The sequence below is a fragment of the Dryobates pubescens genome, chromosome 13 (assembly GCF_014839835.1).
Source record: "Dryobates pubescens isolate bDryPub1 chromosome 13, bDryPub1.pri, whole genome shotgun sequence".
NCBI lineage: Eukaryota > Metazoa > Chordata > Aves > Piciformes > Picidae > Dryobates > Dryobates pubescens.
The window spans coordinates 16,645,971-16,662,699 of NC_071624.1; the positions used below are offsets into that span (position 1 = coordinate 16,645,971).

The window sequence follows — 16,729 nt, forward strand, 5'->3', positions numbered from 1 at the left end:
TTTTATTCAAGCTGTTCCTGTGCCTGTGAATTTAGGACCCAGGAATTGTGCAGCACTGGGGTCTCCTCTGTGATGGGAAGAAGACAGTGAGGAGCTGTGCTTTAGTTTAGCTCATCTTCAGCTCCTGAAATGGTTTTGTTCTGATTAAACTGCGTTTGCCATCTAGTGGCAGCAGCCTTCAACGGAGCATCTTCCTCCTCCTGCTGGCCACAGGGCAAGGGATTGCCCATGTCCAGGGGAGCCTGGAAAGCGCTGGCAGAAGAGATGCACCTGGCTTTTCTCAGCAAAGAAAAACCAAAAGTGGGCTTTAAGAAAACCCTCGAGTGGTGCCACACTTGTAGCTTTTGTTCTGAGTGTGATCAGGGTTCAGGGCAGAGTTTATTTAGGGCAACAATGGAACTGAGTTTTGGTGGGTTGTGATGTGTCGGTGAAATACTTGCCTTCCCTGCACAAGCAATGTTTTGCTTGTGCCCTGAGCTTTTCCCACCTTTTGTGATATTTCTGACTTCTGAAAGCCAGGATGTAGTGGGAACATCAGGTTAGGTTTTGGGCTTGTGGGCTGTGATAGCTCTGTAACCTTTGCTGTGCTCTGCCAGGCAGGCATGCTCACCCGTCTGCACCAGTATCAGTGTGACTAGGTTGGGCTGGTGCTCCAACCAACTTTCACAGTGGCAGACACAACCTGCAAAATAGTTACCTTCCCCTTGAACATCAGCCAAAAGGTGTTCCTTTAGCTTCTTTTATTGTCTGCTGAGACTACATTATTCCTTCTCCTGAAGGCCTGAGCACTCACTGCAGAACTGTGCTGCATGGAGCAGCGCTGGAGGTAGCTTTAGTCATGCAGGACTTTTCTTAAAGTCCATTGGCAGGTCTCTGGGGTGGTCCTGTTCTCCCTGGTAGGGGTTAATTAAGCTCTCCCTCCACTTTGCTAGACACCAAGAGAACTTCAGTGTTGTCCTGTCCATCAGATCCTTTGCAGGGCTGTCTGTTGTGCAGTTGGTGTAGCCTTGTAGCAGCATGTGTCTTCAAACTAAGTCCAGCAACATCCCTTTTGCAGCAGCACTTGGCAGTGCTGGGTTAATGCTTGGACTCAATGATCTCCTTTCTTAGGAAGAAATTCTTCACAGAAAGAGTGATTGGCCATTGGAATGGGCTGCCCAGGGAGGTGGTGGTGGTCATCATCCCTGGAAGTGTTTAAAAAAGAGACTGGATGAGGCACTCTGTGCCATGGTTTTGTTATTAGATGGTGTTGGGTGATAGGTTGCACTCGATGACCTCAAAGGTCTTTTCCACCCTGCTTCATTCTGTGCTTCCCATTCTGTGACACGAAACTGGAAATACACTTCCCTAAAAACTTATGTAGCAATCTTGGATGGGAAGCAGGTTGATCAGCAAAGGAAAGTGAACTCCAGGGGGCTCACCTTGTAGGAGGCTGTACCGTTTGCAGGCCAACATTGCCCTGCCCTGTGTGGTTGCAGGGAGAACAAGCGGTTCCGAGTGTACGTGGTGATCCCGCTGCTGCCTGGCTTCGAAGGAGACATTTCGACGGGCGGTGGGAACGCACTGCAGGCCATCATGCACTTCAACTACAGGTACTGTGGGCAGCCCTACCTGCAGCAGAAGGCCTCCCTGGCCTCCTCCAGCTGCTGTGGGTGGTGCCCAAGGCTCCAGCTGCCGTTGGCATGGTCTCTCTCTAGGCTGTCCACGCGAGGACACAGGGTTTGGAAAAGGGGAGGAAAGCTGTGGCTGTAGCTGTCACTTGGCGCTTCAGCTCAGTTCTTGGCTAGCCTTAGGAGGGGAGGTGATGCTGGTGAAGTGGGGAAGTATGATGGGATAAACCTGCTGTTCTCTGGTGGAATCCCTGCCTCTGCTCTGGCACAGTGCATCCCCCAATCTCTTATACAAGCCCCCTAGTTCCTCAGCTGCTCCCTGCATGCTGTGTAATGCTGCCAAGTGCATTCACTTTCCTCTTAGCTCATCCCATCAGGAGTTACCCTGAAGGTCTGTACCCTCCCACTTCATGGTTGTGCTCTCCTTTAGGCACTTACTGTGACATTCACTGTAGTTCCTCCCAGCAGCATTGTTGTCGCTGCTCAGCTCCTGGACTTTGTCTCCAGATCTGCCTTTTGGCCAATACTTTACCTGACTCTACCCGCTGGCCCCCTGAAAGCAACACTGCCTTCCACAATGTGGTTCCCCTGTTCCAGGATGTTTCTGAAGGCCTTTGCAAGCCATCAGTTGTCACAGGAAGAACAGAAATGTGGTGATGGCAGGTAGCCCTATGCTGGGAACAGGCTGCAGAGGAAGCCAAATGGCCCAAGACAAAGTGATTTGACTGGAAAGCTGCTATTTTATAGGGCTAAGGCACAGTCTGTCTTGGGAGTGAGAGTGTCTCTTGTCTGCTGGTCTGCAGGCATCCCACTCCACTTCCAGAAGGATGAGTGGGGCAGAAGACAGAAGCGTATCTCCCTAACCAGGCCCTTCTGCCTGAGCTTTCTTCTGCAAGGGCAACCATATAGCTCTTGAGAGATTGCCTGTGGGTTGGGGCCTCTGGAATGAGATACCAACTGTGGCTCTTCCAGCCCAGCCACAATCACACAAACTCCCTGAGCTGGTGTTTTGCACATGTTGACATACTTTTTTTTTCCCCTTGATGTGATTTCATGTCCAGAGCTGTGGAACAGACGGTAGCAGTCCTGTTTGTAACATCTTTATCATCATTGCTGTGTACTCTAGGAGGCAAAAAGGCTCCCCAGCTCCTGCGCTGCTTGGTTGGAGCTCCTCTAGGAAATGAGCAGTCCTTTGTGTACCATCAGTGGTTTGGGAAGAATGTGTGCTCTGGGAGCTTCTCTTGCTTGCTTGGGGGGGGGTTAAAGGCATCTGTGTTTGCAATGTACCCCACCTGCTCCTGCTTCAGCATATGCCACTGCTTTGAGTTGTGCTGGTGCTGATGGCTGCCTACCTTCTTTCCAGGACCATGTGCCGAGGAGAAAACTCAATCTTGGGCCAGCTAAAGAATGAGGGTAAGAGCTTTGTTCCTGTCCTCTGTTGCACAGTGTGGGGATGCTGCAGTTTGATGGGCTCATGTCTAACATGAATTGGGTGGCAGAGCACTGGAGCAGGCTGCCCAGTGAGGTTGTAGGGTCTCCTTCTCTGGAGACTTTCCAAACCCACCTGGATGCTTCCTGTGCAGACTACCCTAAGTGATCCTGCAGGAGGGTTGGACACAATGATTTCTTGAGGTCCCTTCCAACTTCTAATACACTGTGATACTGTGAATCAGATTATTCCAGATTCTTATTGGAGTTCAGGTGTGGACTGGGGCATCTCACAACAATGTGTGCTACAGATTTATGAGGCCTCCTGCTCCTCCTGCCATTATCCTGTGGCAAGGTTTGTCAGGTCACACAAGCTGCGGCCGGGTGTTGGACTTTGCACTTGGATGCAACCCAAATCTGGAGGAGGGGAGGACCCCAGGGAGGAGCACAGCATGGTTGCAGCTGCTCAGGATTGTGTTATTTGGAAACTGGCCTGACCAGGGTCACACTGCTGGGAGCAGCAAGCCCTCAGCCTCCCCCATGAATCCCACCCTGGATTTGTTTCTGGCCGTTGTTGAGCATGGAGAGGAAAAACCTGCCGAAGCAGAACACTGTTTCTGAGCTGCTTCCTCAGCATGAAGGTGCCTGCTTGAATTTGTTCCGCTGGCAGCGGGAGCACCATCAAGACCCACGTATCACAGCTACTAGGGGGATGCATAATGACTCATTCATTCTAGGTCTCTGTGTAAATCTGAACTGCAGACAAGTACATGAGGACGTGTTTTCTGTGCTGTGCATGGACAGAACACCTGCTTCCAGCCCTCTTTCTGCAGCATCTGCAGAAGAACAGTCCCTCAGTCCAGTTGCTTTCTAAGATGTTTGGATGCATTATGAGCACTCTTACGCTGTGCAAGGAGAGATTGGGGTCATTTCCCACCAGAGTGGGAGTATCTGAGCAGGCAACAGATCACAGCAGCACAGAAAGCACCCAGGCAGCTTTTAAAGTCTATTTTTGAAGAAGATCATTCCATTATCTGTCTATTTAAGCAAAAAAACACATCAAAAGTGAACTGTTCCTCACAGGGGGGCTTACACAAAGAGGCTCTTCTCTCTCTCTTCTCTCTCCCATCTCCCTCACGCCATCGGTTTTGTTCTCTGTTAATTTTCAGTTGGAGATAAGTGGATAAACTACATCTCATTCTGTGGACTTCGAACATATGCAGAGTTGGAAGGAAAACTAGTCACAGAGCTCATCTATGTGCACAGCAAACTGCTTATTGCTGATGACAACACAGTTATCATCGGTGAGCAGGGGGCTTGCGGGAGGGGTTTGGACCGCTCAGCTCTGCGCTCGCCCCTTTGCTTCCCTGCCCTGTACTTGGTGCATGGTTGTTGGTGCCAGGTGCCTTTTTACTCTGTGATTTTCTTTCTTGTGAAATATTTTTCACCATGAGGGTGGTGAGACACAAGTTGCCCAGGGAGGTGGTAGAAGCCTCATTCCTGGAGGGTTTTTAAGGCCAGGCTGGCTGTGGCTCTGAGCAACCTGACGTAGTATGAGGTGTCCCTGCTCATGGCAGGGGAGTTGGAACTGGATGATCCTTGGTGTCCCTTCCAACCCTAACTGTTCTATGATTTAACTGTTTCAAGAAAGGAAAAAAATCAAACAAAAATCCTCCAAACCCCTAAACTCCAGTTCCCCAGGAGTGTAGGTAGGAGGGGGTTTGAAGGGCTGTCATTCAATTTGTTTTCCTAAAATGGTTGCAAATCTTCTGGGTAACAGTGAAGAGAATCCCAGTGCAGGGAGTAGTGTCCATCTGTCTTGTATCAAACTCTGCTCTAGCAGGAAGACTTGTGAGACTTGTCATCTGTTCCTTAAAGAACAGAATGTGCTGTAAAATTTGGAAGGCTTGGACAACATGTGTCATTTATCAGCTCTGTTTCCTTAGAATGGGGAAATATGTTAAAAGGAGTAATAGGCAGCATTTCACCCATTTCTTCTGCAGTGTTTGTCATGAGATGGCAAAGCAAAGAGGAGTCACTTCAGGCTCAGAGCTCTGCAGCACAGCTGAAAAGCAGAGCTTTAGCCTCTTTCTTTAAAGAAGCCCTTTCTGATGTGTTATATCAGCAGCAGAAACTCTGCCAAAGAATAACTTCATGCCAGATTTTGCAAGCCTCAGAACACTCCCTTCCTTCGAAGCAGCAGTTCTGCCTGGATCCTGGGATGACCTGTGGCTAGGTTTGATCCTCTGTCACCCTCTCAGGGGTCAGATCCTGTCTCCAGTATGCAGAACAGCCCACAGGTGGCTTTTACCATTACAGTAGGAGCAGTGCTGTTGCAGGTGTGATGGTCCTAGGGGCCTAAGACCACTCCCTTTGTTTTCTGTATCTGTTAACCTGAGGATGGGATTTTATGCAGCCTGATGAGGTGGTGGGGAGACAGCATCATTACTTTTCCTCCCAACAGAGAGACAGTGCATGAACTAAAATATTACTGGGATCATCATGCGTGAGAGGAAGGTGGAAGAACGGAGAAGCTTGTTTTTTCTCTGGAGGTGTTAGTTAATTCAGTCACTGGATAGGCTAAATGGGTAGCTAGTGCCTGGGGATCTCTTACAGAGCTGAGAGCTGGCTCTGGAGATATTCATTCAGGAACAAAAAAGGGGTTGGATTGAAAGTGACCTTCAAGTCCATCTAGTTTCAACCTGTCTGCCATGGGCAAGGACACCTTTCACTTGACTGGATTACTCAAAGCCCCATCCAACCTGGCCTTGTTGCTTGGTCATTTCTGTGGGCTCGTGACCTAATGACTCCTACTGCTGGCTGCATCTTGCCATTCTCTTAGAGCCAGCAAGAGATGTGGTGTCCCTATCCCTTGCCTTCTGACAGCTGTGTGGGACAGAGAAACCTGCCTGAGGGACAAAGCTTCAGCTGGGCTTGAGCAGCACTGCAGGTGTTAGACCCTGTGTGGCACATGTGGGCTGGGGAGCTCCCACCGTGATGCAAAGTCAGGGCTGGAGCTGCTGCATGAGCCCAGCACCCAGACCCTTAAGTGTGAAGGGCAGTGCATTTTGGAGAGGATCATGCACACATCCCCCTCACCAAAGCCATGCAGTAGAAAAGCCAAAAAGAACCTTCTCCTGTTGGGGTCTGAAGTGGTTATTTCCCAGGCACCCCTTCTGCACCCCTCCAGGAAGTACCCCTCTCCTTTCTGGGGTTTGGGTTTTTACACACCATGTGGTAGTGCTGCAGCAAGTGCAGGTCAAGGAGCAGAGAAGGAACATCTCCTGTGGCTGGAATGTCCCTCAGAGCCCTGGGGTCACGTGCTGCTTTGCTGTGTTAGCAGGGATGGTGCCTGAGCTCCTGTGTCTGAGGACAAAAGTGTGGTCCTAGCAGGACCAGAGGTTCAGCGTGTTGGTTACTACATCAAGGAGGTGGCGTTCTTCCTAGATCTCCCTCCTGAAGAAACTCCCAAATGCAAATGAAAAGCTGCCCCTCTTTACTAAGGATAAGAGCAGATTTGCCCATGAATCCCAACCTGCATCCATCACTCGGTACCCCAACCAAACACAGTTGGGACCTTGGAAAGCTCTGGCATCCTTCAGCAAAAGCATCTGGGAAGTTACAGAGAGAGTGAAGTTCTGAAAGTGCTGCCCTGGGTTTGGCTATGATTTGAACCTTCTTTCAAGCCTGGAGCTTTTGAAGCCTGCAAAAATCAGGGTGGGATTTTGGTTCTTTTTCTCATCCCCTGGCTCTGGGCTCTGTGTTTCCATCTCTTGTTGAGGTTTTACCTAGTGAAGCCGTAGATGGTCCCCCGTTGAGCTACAGAACGTGGAGAGCCCCAGGGAGGGGCTGGTGGGTGGTGATGGAGGGCATGCAGGAGCCTCTCTCACAGCGGCGGTGCATTGCTGGTGCTTTTCGCCCCTGGGCAGGCTCTGCCAACATCAACGACCGCAGCATGCTGGGGAAGAGGGACAGCGAGATCGCCGTCATTGTGCAGGACACCGAGACCGTGCGCTCCCTGATGGACGGCGAGGAGTACAGCGCCGGGAAGTTTGCCCTGTCCCTCCGGCTGCGCTGCTTCAGGTGGGCTGTGCGGGGCTGCGCGGGGCTGCCTCAGCCTGGGCGGCCACGGGGCAGGGCTTGGTGAGGTCTGCCTGCCCACAGCCTTTCAGACCCACGGTGCTGCTCCTGCTGCTGCCTGCTCAGGTTTCACATCGCCCTGGCCTGGATTTAGCCCAGAGCTGCGCTGCCGTGCTGCCGGTGTTGGCCTTTCTCACACCACTCCTGTCCTCAGCCTAGCAGTTTTGCTTACAAATCATCTCACCCCAGAATTTCTCTGGAAGAGCTCATAAACAAGACAAGGATGTTTGGCCTCCAGAGCCTGTTTTCACACTTCTCTCAATTTTGGGTGGTGATGTCCCTTTCTAATGGGAATTTCTTTGCTCAGAGCAGCCTTCTGGCCCACAACATGGCCTTTGTTTTCATTGTGACCGCTTTATTTTCTTGGCCTTTTCCCCCTCCCACCATCTGGACATTTACTGCACAGAATAAAAGGAGAAAATCCAGCAGCATTAAGGATGCTGACAAACTACTGCAGGGGATGGGAGCGGGAGGGCATGGGGTGCACACAGGATTTTGCAAGTCCCAAGGAAACTTTCCTCCTTCTGGTATTTCTCAAGAGAGGGAGCATCTCGTGCTTCAGTCTCCATGACTATTAATCCCATTGTCTTCTCAGGGTTGTCCTTGGTGGGCCTGATCTCAATCCAGAACACCAGGACCCTGTCTGTGACAAATTCTTCAAGGAGGTGTGGATTTCCACAGCAGCTCGCAATGCCACCATCTTTGACAAGGTGAGAAATGTGCTGCCCTTCCCCTTCCTCCTTCCTGTGTGGTGCTGGCAGGTGCCAACAAGAGAGGCAGCACAAGGCAGGTGAGAGCACCAGATACAGCCACTAGGGTTGGACCTTCAGAGATGCTTTGATGGCACAAGTAGAGTTGGATGCAAGAGCTGTGAAAAAATCCTCTGAGTCTGTGCCTCCTCAAGGTGTGACAGGTGTTCTGATTTTTCCTTCTATTTGTGTCAGCTGGAGCTCCAGTGGATGGCTGTGGTGTGTTGACTACTTCTAGTTGACCACAGTGTAACTGGAGTAGAAGCCAATTTCACTTCTGATTTTTTTTAAATGAGCTTTTACAGTGATCAGAAAAGGCCCTGGGGCTTCCCCTCTGCCCACTCCAGCTGTATCACGGATACACAGGCTCACAGGGTGCTAGGGGTTGGATGGGACATCAGGAGATCATCAAGTCTAACCCCTCTGCCAGAGCAGGACCATAGAATCCAGCACAGGTCACACAGGAACACATCCAGCTGGGTCTTGAAAGTCTCCAGAGAAGAAGACCCCACAACCTCTCAGGGCAGCCTGTTCTAGTACTCTGTGACCCTCACAGTGAAGAAGTTCCTCCTCACATTGAGGTGGAACCTCCTGTGCTGTAGTTTATATCCATTGCTCCTTGTCCTATCACAGGGTGCAAATGAGCAGAGCCTGCCCCCTGCCTCTTGACACTCAGCCCTCAGATATTTATAAACATTGATTAAATCCCCTCTCAGTCTTCTCCAGGCTAAACAGCCCCAGGGTACTCAGCCTCTCCTCATCAGGCAGTGCTCCAGTCCCTTCATCATGCCCATAGCCCTCTACTGGACTGTCTCCAGTAGATCCCTGTCACTCTTGAACTGGGGAGCCCAAAACTGGCCACAGCTCAGTTCAAGAGGGACAGGGAGCTACTTGAGATCTACACACATACCTCTCCCCTCCCCATTCTCCAGGATGCTAGTTAAGTCACTCCCACCCTAGGGAGTTTTGGTCTTTCTCTGGAAGTCCCTGCTGCGGTCCCTGCCCCAGGCTGACCTGTCACTTCTTTCTGTTTTGATCAGGTGTTTCGCTGCCTTCCCAGTGACCAGGTGAATAACTTAACCCAGCTGAGAGATTTCATCAACAAGCCCAAGCTCGCAAACGATGATCCTGCGAAAGCAGCAGAGGAACTGAAAAAGATTCGTGGCTTTTTAGTACAATTCCCCTTTCGTTTCCTGGAGGAGGAGTACTTGCTTCCCTCCGTTGGAACAAAGGAGTCCATGGTACCCATGGAGGTTTGGACTTAAGAAGGTGCAAACTGCTATATGTTTTAAAGTCTACTTCCCCAGAGACAAGCTGACGAACCATATGGGATTGCAGGACGTTTCTTATTGCTGAGGGAGGTGAAGGAGGTCTCCACCAAGCTACTGTGCCTTTCCCAGGGGTCTTGGTGAAGGACCTTGAAGCAAAACAACACTGGCAAAGGAAAGGAGCAGAAAGACTTGGAAATTTTGGCAAATGGGAAGTTTAATCTCTCGGGGAGTTACTTCTTGAGACACGTTCTGAGCACCTAAAGGATGCAGACCACTTTCCAGGACAGGAACAAACACCAGTTGATGTTGTTACTACTGCCAGCTGTACGTTGTGGCTGCATACGTACTGTGACCCTGCTGTGGCTGCTCAGGAGTCGTGGGCTGCATGTGCTTCTAAGGCTTTCAGGTATCCATGTCTTGGTTTGCCCAAGTCCTCCCATCTCAGCTCATTGTACACCATTAGAGCTCTGGCGCTGCCAGGAAGTGCTGCTTGGTGCTGCCTTGAGTAGTCCTACAGCTTGCCAAGTGCAGGTGTTTCACTTCTTGAAGGGAAGATGACTAACAATCTTGTATCAGAATCAACATTTCAGTTGCTTCTGCCCTCTGGGGAGGGGGAAACCCCTGTTTCTACCCCAGCTAGAGCAATCAGCAGTCCTCATGCAGCATGGTGATGCCAAAGTCTTGGCAAAGGGCAACCTCAATGGAGCTGGAGGTGCTGGAAATCACAAGAGTTTGTTGGCCTTTGGAGACACACAAGGACAAACCTGAAATGCAGCATAGGCCAAACCAAGCTCTGTCTTCTAGGTCCTCTGTTCATGCATTTCCACTGCAGTTACTAGGCACTTTGCTTTCCATCTCTTTCCTCCCTATTTAAAAGGGAGCTGATGCCATTCTCAAACTGAGCTGATGTATTGCTTTGTAGGTGGGGTGAATGCAAGATGGGGGGGTGGGGGAGGGGGGAGGGGGGAGCAGCTCTCAAAGCCTTCTCTTTGGGGTGCTTTGGTATTAGACCAGCCACAGTCTTGAGCTGAGTCATGCAGGACATGTCTTCCCAAGCACAGGTGAGACTCTGAATGCTCGGTTCTGTTTTCCTTTTCTGCAAGTCACTTTCCAAAGGTATTTGGTGTCTGGCTGTGCAGCCAAGCAGCAGTTCTTTTCAGCATCCCTGGGCAGAACGCTGCCACTCCTGGGTCAGGACCTCACATGATAGGTGCCGTCCTGAGTCTTCACTCCATCCTCCATACTGCTGTGAGCCATGTCTTCTGCTTTCATGTCTAGCTCCAACTGAAGTCCCAGGAGACAGGCTCACCAGCAGTCTGCAGTGTTGTGTTGAACACTAAGAGACCTGACCATTAGAAATGCAGAACTAGAGCTGGACCTGGAGGCTGAGCTCCTCTGATGCCGCTTGCCTCCAGGGGCATCCCTTCCTTAGTTGGGTTTAACCCTGTACCCAGCTCTCCCTACTCGAAGGACCACATGAACTGATACTGACTTCAGTTCATGAGCAACATTTTTCCCTTTCCCGGCTCTTCCAACAGTCTTACTTGTTTTTAACTGTAAAAGAATTACACTGGTTCCTTAGCTCCCCCCAGAACATAGCTGGCACCACATTTCCTTCTGCATCTTCAGACCATGGGCACCAGCTATACCTGCTGCATCACCTGAGTGAGTTACAAGCCCAGGCATTCTTCCAGGGCAGGCTGAGTCTCAGCTCCTTCCTTCAGGTTCCTCTTTTGGGTGCAGATCCAGTTATCTATTACACTCCTCTCTGGTTGGTGGCTCTGCGCTCTGGTTGGCCTGTTGGAAGTGCACCTGCAGCATTTTATACAATGACCTTTGGTGCAGAGGGTTGATGCTTTTAGCTGGCATGCTGTAAGCAGATAAATTTGTTCCCTTGATTATTTTTTCCCTATTTTTTTTTCTCTTCTCCTTCCTTTAAAAAAGGGGACCTGGGGTCACCCCTTGCAGAGCCAGAGCAATGTGTGCCCCTGACAGTTTGCAATCAAGAAGGATCAGAGGTGTCTTGTTATTTCATGTCAGTGGTAGTTGAGAGCTTTTTCTCTCCTGGTATGTTTTTAGCTGTTTTAGTTTGAACAAAGCTGCTAACTTTGAACAATTACAGCCTGTCAGAGAATCATTGCAAGTCACACAGCTAGTTGAAAAGGAAGCATTCAACCCTGCCACCCATACACATGAACCTTGAAGTTCTCCAGAAGACTGTCATCTTCTAAGTGCTCTTATTGTCCCTGTCCTCGTATTAGCAAAGAGTCTTTTAACTGTTAAATGATATTGTCTTTTAAGGTGGTAGGAAGCTAATTGTTGAAGCTTTATAACTGCAGTGATGTTAAGTCCCCCTCTGCCAGGCTGCTTGGGGAAGAAAACCACCCAGGTTCTGCACCACTCAATCCACCTTGTGATGGCTCCTGGTGCCACGTGACACAGCAGAGCCATGGAGAAGAAATGTAATTGATTGTGTGTGAAAAGGTGCTAATTAAAAAGGTCTATCGTTACTAGTGGAGTAGATGGGCTTCATTTTGGCTGTCTGTTGAGGGAGAGGGGGTTCTTGGCGGGAACGGAGGAGCTGCACTGACCTTCCCTTCCCTGTGTTGGGGCTAAATTCCTCATAGCAGGAATTTAGTAATCTTCAAATGGGCAAGGCAGCTTTGGCATAGTACAGAGAGTCCCAAGAGGGTCGTGGGCTCACCCAATACCCCCATGAATGCAGCACTGCTCACCTCAAACAGATGATGGGGCTGGAGCCGTGGCCAGTGGAGGCACAACTCGCTTGCAGCACGGGCAGTGCTGTTCAGAGCTGGCTCCTGGGGTCGTGCCAGTGAGAGGTTTATTTCTTATATTAAGAAGCCTGTGAGGTTGAACACCTTGAGAGAGTTAATTTCTGCACCTAAACAATCACCACTACTTAGTTTGTAACACCAGCCTGGGTTTACTTTTGATCCCTTTGAACTGGAGAGAATCACTCTCAGATGTACAGAACAAGCAGCGTGGATTCAGCACTGGCAAGCCCAGAAACATCAGCTGTTTCTTGTGGCATTTATTTATTAGAACTACTTCCAGCCTCAGACTTTATTTGGTAGTTCAGGCTCAGCAGAACACTTTAATTTTATATTTTTTTTTTCCCCTTTAATTTGTTCCTTACCACGTTCCACTTGGGGAGCTCTCACTCCTTGCTGTATCTTTTTAGTAGCCTGGTACTTTAAAATGTAAGTTTTGTTGTGTAGATGTTGGGCTGGACAAAGGTTTCACTGTCAAGTGAATGCGTAGGTTAAAAAATGAGGGATAAAAATGTCATCATGTGGAAGCACCTTACTGAAAAATAATTTGTAGGAGAGCTACTGTAGTGCTCCATGGCAGATGCAAAGTGCTTGGCTCAGTTTCTGGTCCCTCAGTCTCTGTCACCTAACTCGATGTGACCTTTTGCTGGATGAAACCCCAAACACGCTCTCTTCCTTTGTTCTGATCAGGTTTCACAACGTGGTTTTGCAATCCTGGTGCTGTCCCTGTGGGAGACCTCAGTGCAGGCTTTGCCTAGCTGGGACCCTGACATGAATAATTTACCATATCTTTATTCCTTCCAGGGAAGCATCCATGTACAATCAAGCTCAGATGCGGTTTGGTGGTGTTATTTCAGTGTGACAAATTGCCTGTGTGCTTTGTAGTCAGGCTGGTCAGAGGTTTGCAATCTGTACACAGGGGCTGCATTTGTGGGAACATTTAAAGGAATGGTCCTTCAGGTTCATTTCCTTCTCCTCCTGCCAAGTGTAAAGACCCAAATCCACACTGGTCTAAACCAACAGCATCGCCCTGGTTTACCTGGCAGACAGGACTTGGTCTGTAAGATGCAGTGATGACCAAGGTGAAGAAAGCCTGAGGACCAGGTGTATAGGTAGAGGCTGGCACCTCTCGGGTGGCCCACAAGATGTGAAGACATTCTCACATTGTGTGACTCTGGTTCTGCACATTGTTTCAAACAAGCAATCCCTTCTGCACAGCTGAGCTCCTGCTGGAGCTGGGAGCTCTGCAGAACTGAGGTGTAAACCAGGAGCAGAACTCCATGGCCGTGAATCAAAGTGGAGCAGCCCCACAAACTACATTGACCACTGAATCCCCTCAAGGTCTCTCGTTTTTTTCCATTTCCCTGCCTGCTTTCTTGTTGTATATTCCAATCTTTGTGCTTATTCTATTTTTAATCTCCTGGTGCTCTCAAGAAATCTCCTCTGTGTAAGTAATTCCAGCTCACCTCTTTCCTGCCTCTCGGGAAACAAGGGAAAGTGTTGGAAGTCACACTTCTGGGAGTTCTTTCCTTTTTTCTGTATCATGTCTCTAGCCAAACTAATCAACAAAAGGAGAGCTTCCACTTGGGATGTGAGTGCCAGTCTCTGTGTCTCTACCTTCTGACGGTGCAGCTGTGAACGCTGAATATCCCTTCTGTGAAGGCTGCTGGAACTGAGTTTTGTATCCTTGTTTCTGCTAACGACTGCTTTCCTTTGCACTCCATTTGTACCTGGTAAATGAATGTGTATTAATGGACTGAAAAATACAACTGATCATCATGTCAAAACCTTTGGCTTTGGTCTTCTTTCTGTTTGGTTTGGGGGCCTGTGGCTGCATTCCACTGGTGGGCTGAGTTCTGCCCTCCCCACCAGCCAGCAGCTGAGGCATGATGGAGCTACCTGAAAGGAGGTTGTAGACGGGTGAGAGTTGGTCTCTTCTCCCAGGCAACCAGCACCATAACAAGAGGACACAGTATCAAGCTGCAGCAGGGAAAGTTTAGGCTCAAGGTAAGGAGAAAGTTCTTCACAGAAAGAGTGATTGACCATTGGAATGGGCTGCCCAGGGTGGTGGTGGAGTCACCGTCTCTGGAGGTGTTCAAAAAAGGATTGGAGGTGGCACTTGAAGCCATGGTCATGAGGTGTTGGGTGATAGGTTGGACTTGATGATGTGTGAGGTCTTTTCCAACCTTATTGATTCTATGATTCTTTGAAAAGGCCCCGAATCACAACAAAAAAGGCTAGACTTGAATCATTTAGTCTTTCCTGGGAGAGAGAAATTGAGGTGAAACAGCACAGAAAGAAAGTTTGACTTCTGAAATTTAAAAATGAGGAGTTTTTAATAATCCAAAGGCATTATGAAAGGCACAGGAAAAAAAACCCACCTCTGTCTCTGAAACAGAATTTACTTGCCACTGTCTCTTTTAACTTTCAATAAAGGAAATTCAGCACAGAGAGAGGAGTAAGCAGATGACTGCTGTCCTCCGGGGGAGAGGAGATGAATAAAGTGTAAGTGGCATTTCCAAGCACTCTTGCAAACTGAAAACATATTAACTTCTCTCTTTCTTAGGTTTCATCTCCTTCCTCAAATGCCTAAGGGCTTCCCACATCTTCAAAACTCCCAGATCCAATCTGTGCCCTTCATAAACACAATAAGCCAAGAGCTTTGGGGTGTGGGTGTGTGTGTTGGTAAAAGGTAGACAGGTGCTGATTGACACCATCAGCTTCTGCTGCCACTCCAACATCTTGCAGCTAATTACATGCTTGCTGCATCCCACTTTCCAGGGTCTTGCAAGCAGAGATAACGACAAGCAGGAGCGAGGCAGAGAGCTGCCAGTCACTGCTATGCATGGAGGTGCTGGCTGGGAGGTGTGGGGGTCATGGAGGGTGGCTACAGCCCAGGTTGGCAGCTGCTGCTGACTTCTCACTGGTGTCTGCTTGTTTCTGTGCTAGTAGCACAGCCACAGGATCTCAGTGCAAGCTCATGTTAATGTGAAATTCATCTGAAGCTAGAAGTGGTCCAAACCCTAGAGAATTTAGGTTTCAATTTGTGGGAAGGATCCTCTTCCTCTCCTACATAATGTAGGACCCCAACTCGAGGGCACTGCTGCTTTTGCTGTTTTCCCTCTCTTCTATGCAGATACACAGTGCTTTTGCTGGGCATGCCTTGACCCACAACCATCAGCCCATTAATGCCCCAAGTGAACACCAGCTTACTGGCTGTAGCTGGCACCAGCTGTGCAGGGGAGGCAGGAACGTGCTGCCAAAACCCCCTGTGACTTTCCTGCAGCCAGAGTGTTCGCTTGATCAACTATTTGCAAAGCCTCTAATTTGATGGCTCCTCGCTGAGCAGAAGCACAGCTCATGCCTGCCCTGAATGCAGAGTGCAATCAGCAGCGTATTTAACAGACCTCTTCCCACTGTGGAGTCCCCTGGCCACTTTGGTACCACAGAATCAACCAGGTTGGAAGAGACTTCCAAGATCAAGTCCACCCAATCACCTAACCCTAACTAATCAACTAGATCATGAAACTAAGTGCCTCATCCAGTCTTTATTAAACACCTCCAGCAACATCGACTCTACCAGCTCCCTGGGCAGCCCATTCTGATGGGCAATCTCACTTTCTGTGAAGAACTTCTTTCTAAGATCAAGCCTAAACTTCCCCCTACACAGCTTGAGACTGTGTCCCCTTGTTCTGGTGCTGGCTGCCTGGGAGAAGAGACCAACTCCCACCTGGCTACAACCACCCTTCAGGTCATTCCTGCCTTTTCTCATGGGTCTCTTCTCCCAGGCAACCAGCACCATAACAAGAGACACAGTCTCAAGCTGCGCCAGGGGAGTTTTAGGCCGGATGTCAGGAAGAAGTTCTTCACAGAAAGAGTGATTGGCCATTGGAATGGGCTGCCCAGGGAGCTGGTGGAGTCACCGTCTGTGGAGGTGTTTAAGAAGAGACTGGATGAGGTGCTTGGTGCCATGGTTTAGTTGATTAGGTGGTGTTGGATGATAGGTTGGACTTGATGACCTCGAAGGTCTTTTCCAACCTGGTCTATTCTATTCCTATTCTTATTCATCTTCATCGCTGCTTCATCCACGGGCATCTCTCTCTGGAGGCTGGAGAAATCCTGCCCTCTACTTCAGCACCAAGCAGACCTGCTCTTAGGGCCTTCTTTAGCCATGCATTTATACACTGAGCTCCCAATAACACCTCAGCTCTTTCACTGGCACTGGCCTTTTCCATGTGCGCCATTACCAACCCTCCATCATTATTTTTGTGGAGAAGGAAATCAGGGAAGAAAGAAACAAAAGGTTTTGTGAGATAGGTCTAAAAGCACAAGAAAAAGAAAAGAGAACCCCCCAGGTTTCTTCTCACTGCTTAAAATCAACCTTGTTTTAGCTACTCTTCAATCCTGCCAGCTCTTCAGATTTTTCAAGCACATCTCCAAAGCGCCGACGCGGTGGAGCGAAGGTTTTAAAGAGCTTGAATCACAGCAGCACTGTGAGTGAAATGCTCCATCCTTTTTCTATTCTTTTTTCCCCTCCTTTCTTTTATATTGGAAAAATTAAAAGTGACAGTTTCAAAATTGGTTTCCACTCCTTTGATTGATTGCTCAGAATATTTAGCTCCAAATTATTACGGCAAGATTTGCTCCCGAGGCTCGTGGCTGGGATGGAAATGAGTTTGGAGGAAGGGGATGGGGGAGTTCATAAAAAGAGATTGTTCTGCAAAGGAAACTCTTTATAC

General features: G+C 49.2%; 1 protein-coding gene across 2 annotated transcripts in view; it reads left to right on the top strand.

Moving 5' to 3' along the window:
- PLD1 (phospholipase D1) overlaps window positions 1-10,130 on the top strand; it is a 78,850-nt gene extending 68,720 nt beyond the window's left edge. For both annotated transcript variants that reach the window (XM_054166400.1, XM_054166401.1), the window contains 6 exons: window positions 1,479-1,592; window positions 2,974-3,023; window positions 4,208-4,342; window positions 6,968-7,121; window positions 7,774-7,888; window positions 8,968-10,130. In XM_054166400.1, coding sequence (XP_054022375.1) covers window positions 1,479-1,592; window positions 2,974-3,023; window positions 4,208-4,342; window positions 6,968-7,121; window positions 7,774-7,888; window positions 8,968-9,192 — 793 coding nt within the window. In that variant the 3' untranslated portion in view covers window positions 9,193-10,130. The remainder of the gene's footprint in view (window positions 1-1,478; window positions 1,593-2,973; window positions 3,024-4,207; window positions 4,343-6,967; window positions 7,122-7,773; window positions 7,889-8,967) is intronic.
- The last annotated feature ends 6,599 nt before the right edge of the window (window positions 10,131-16,729 follow it).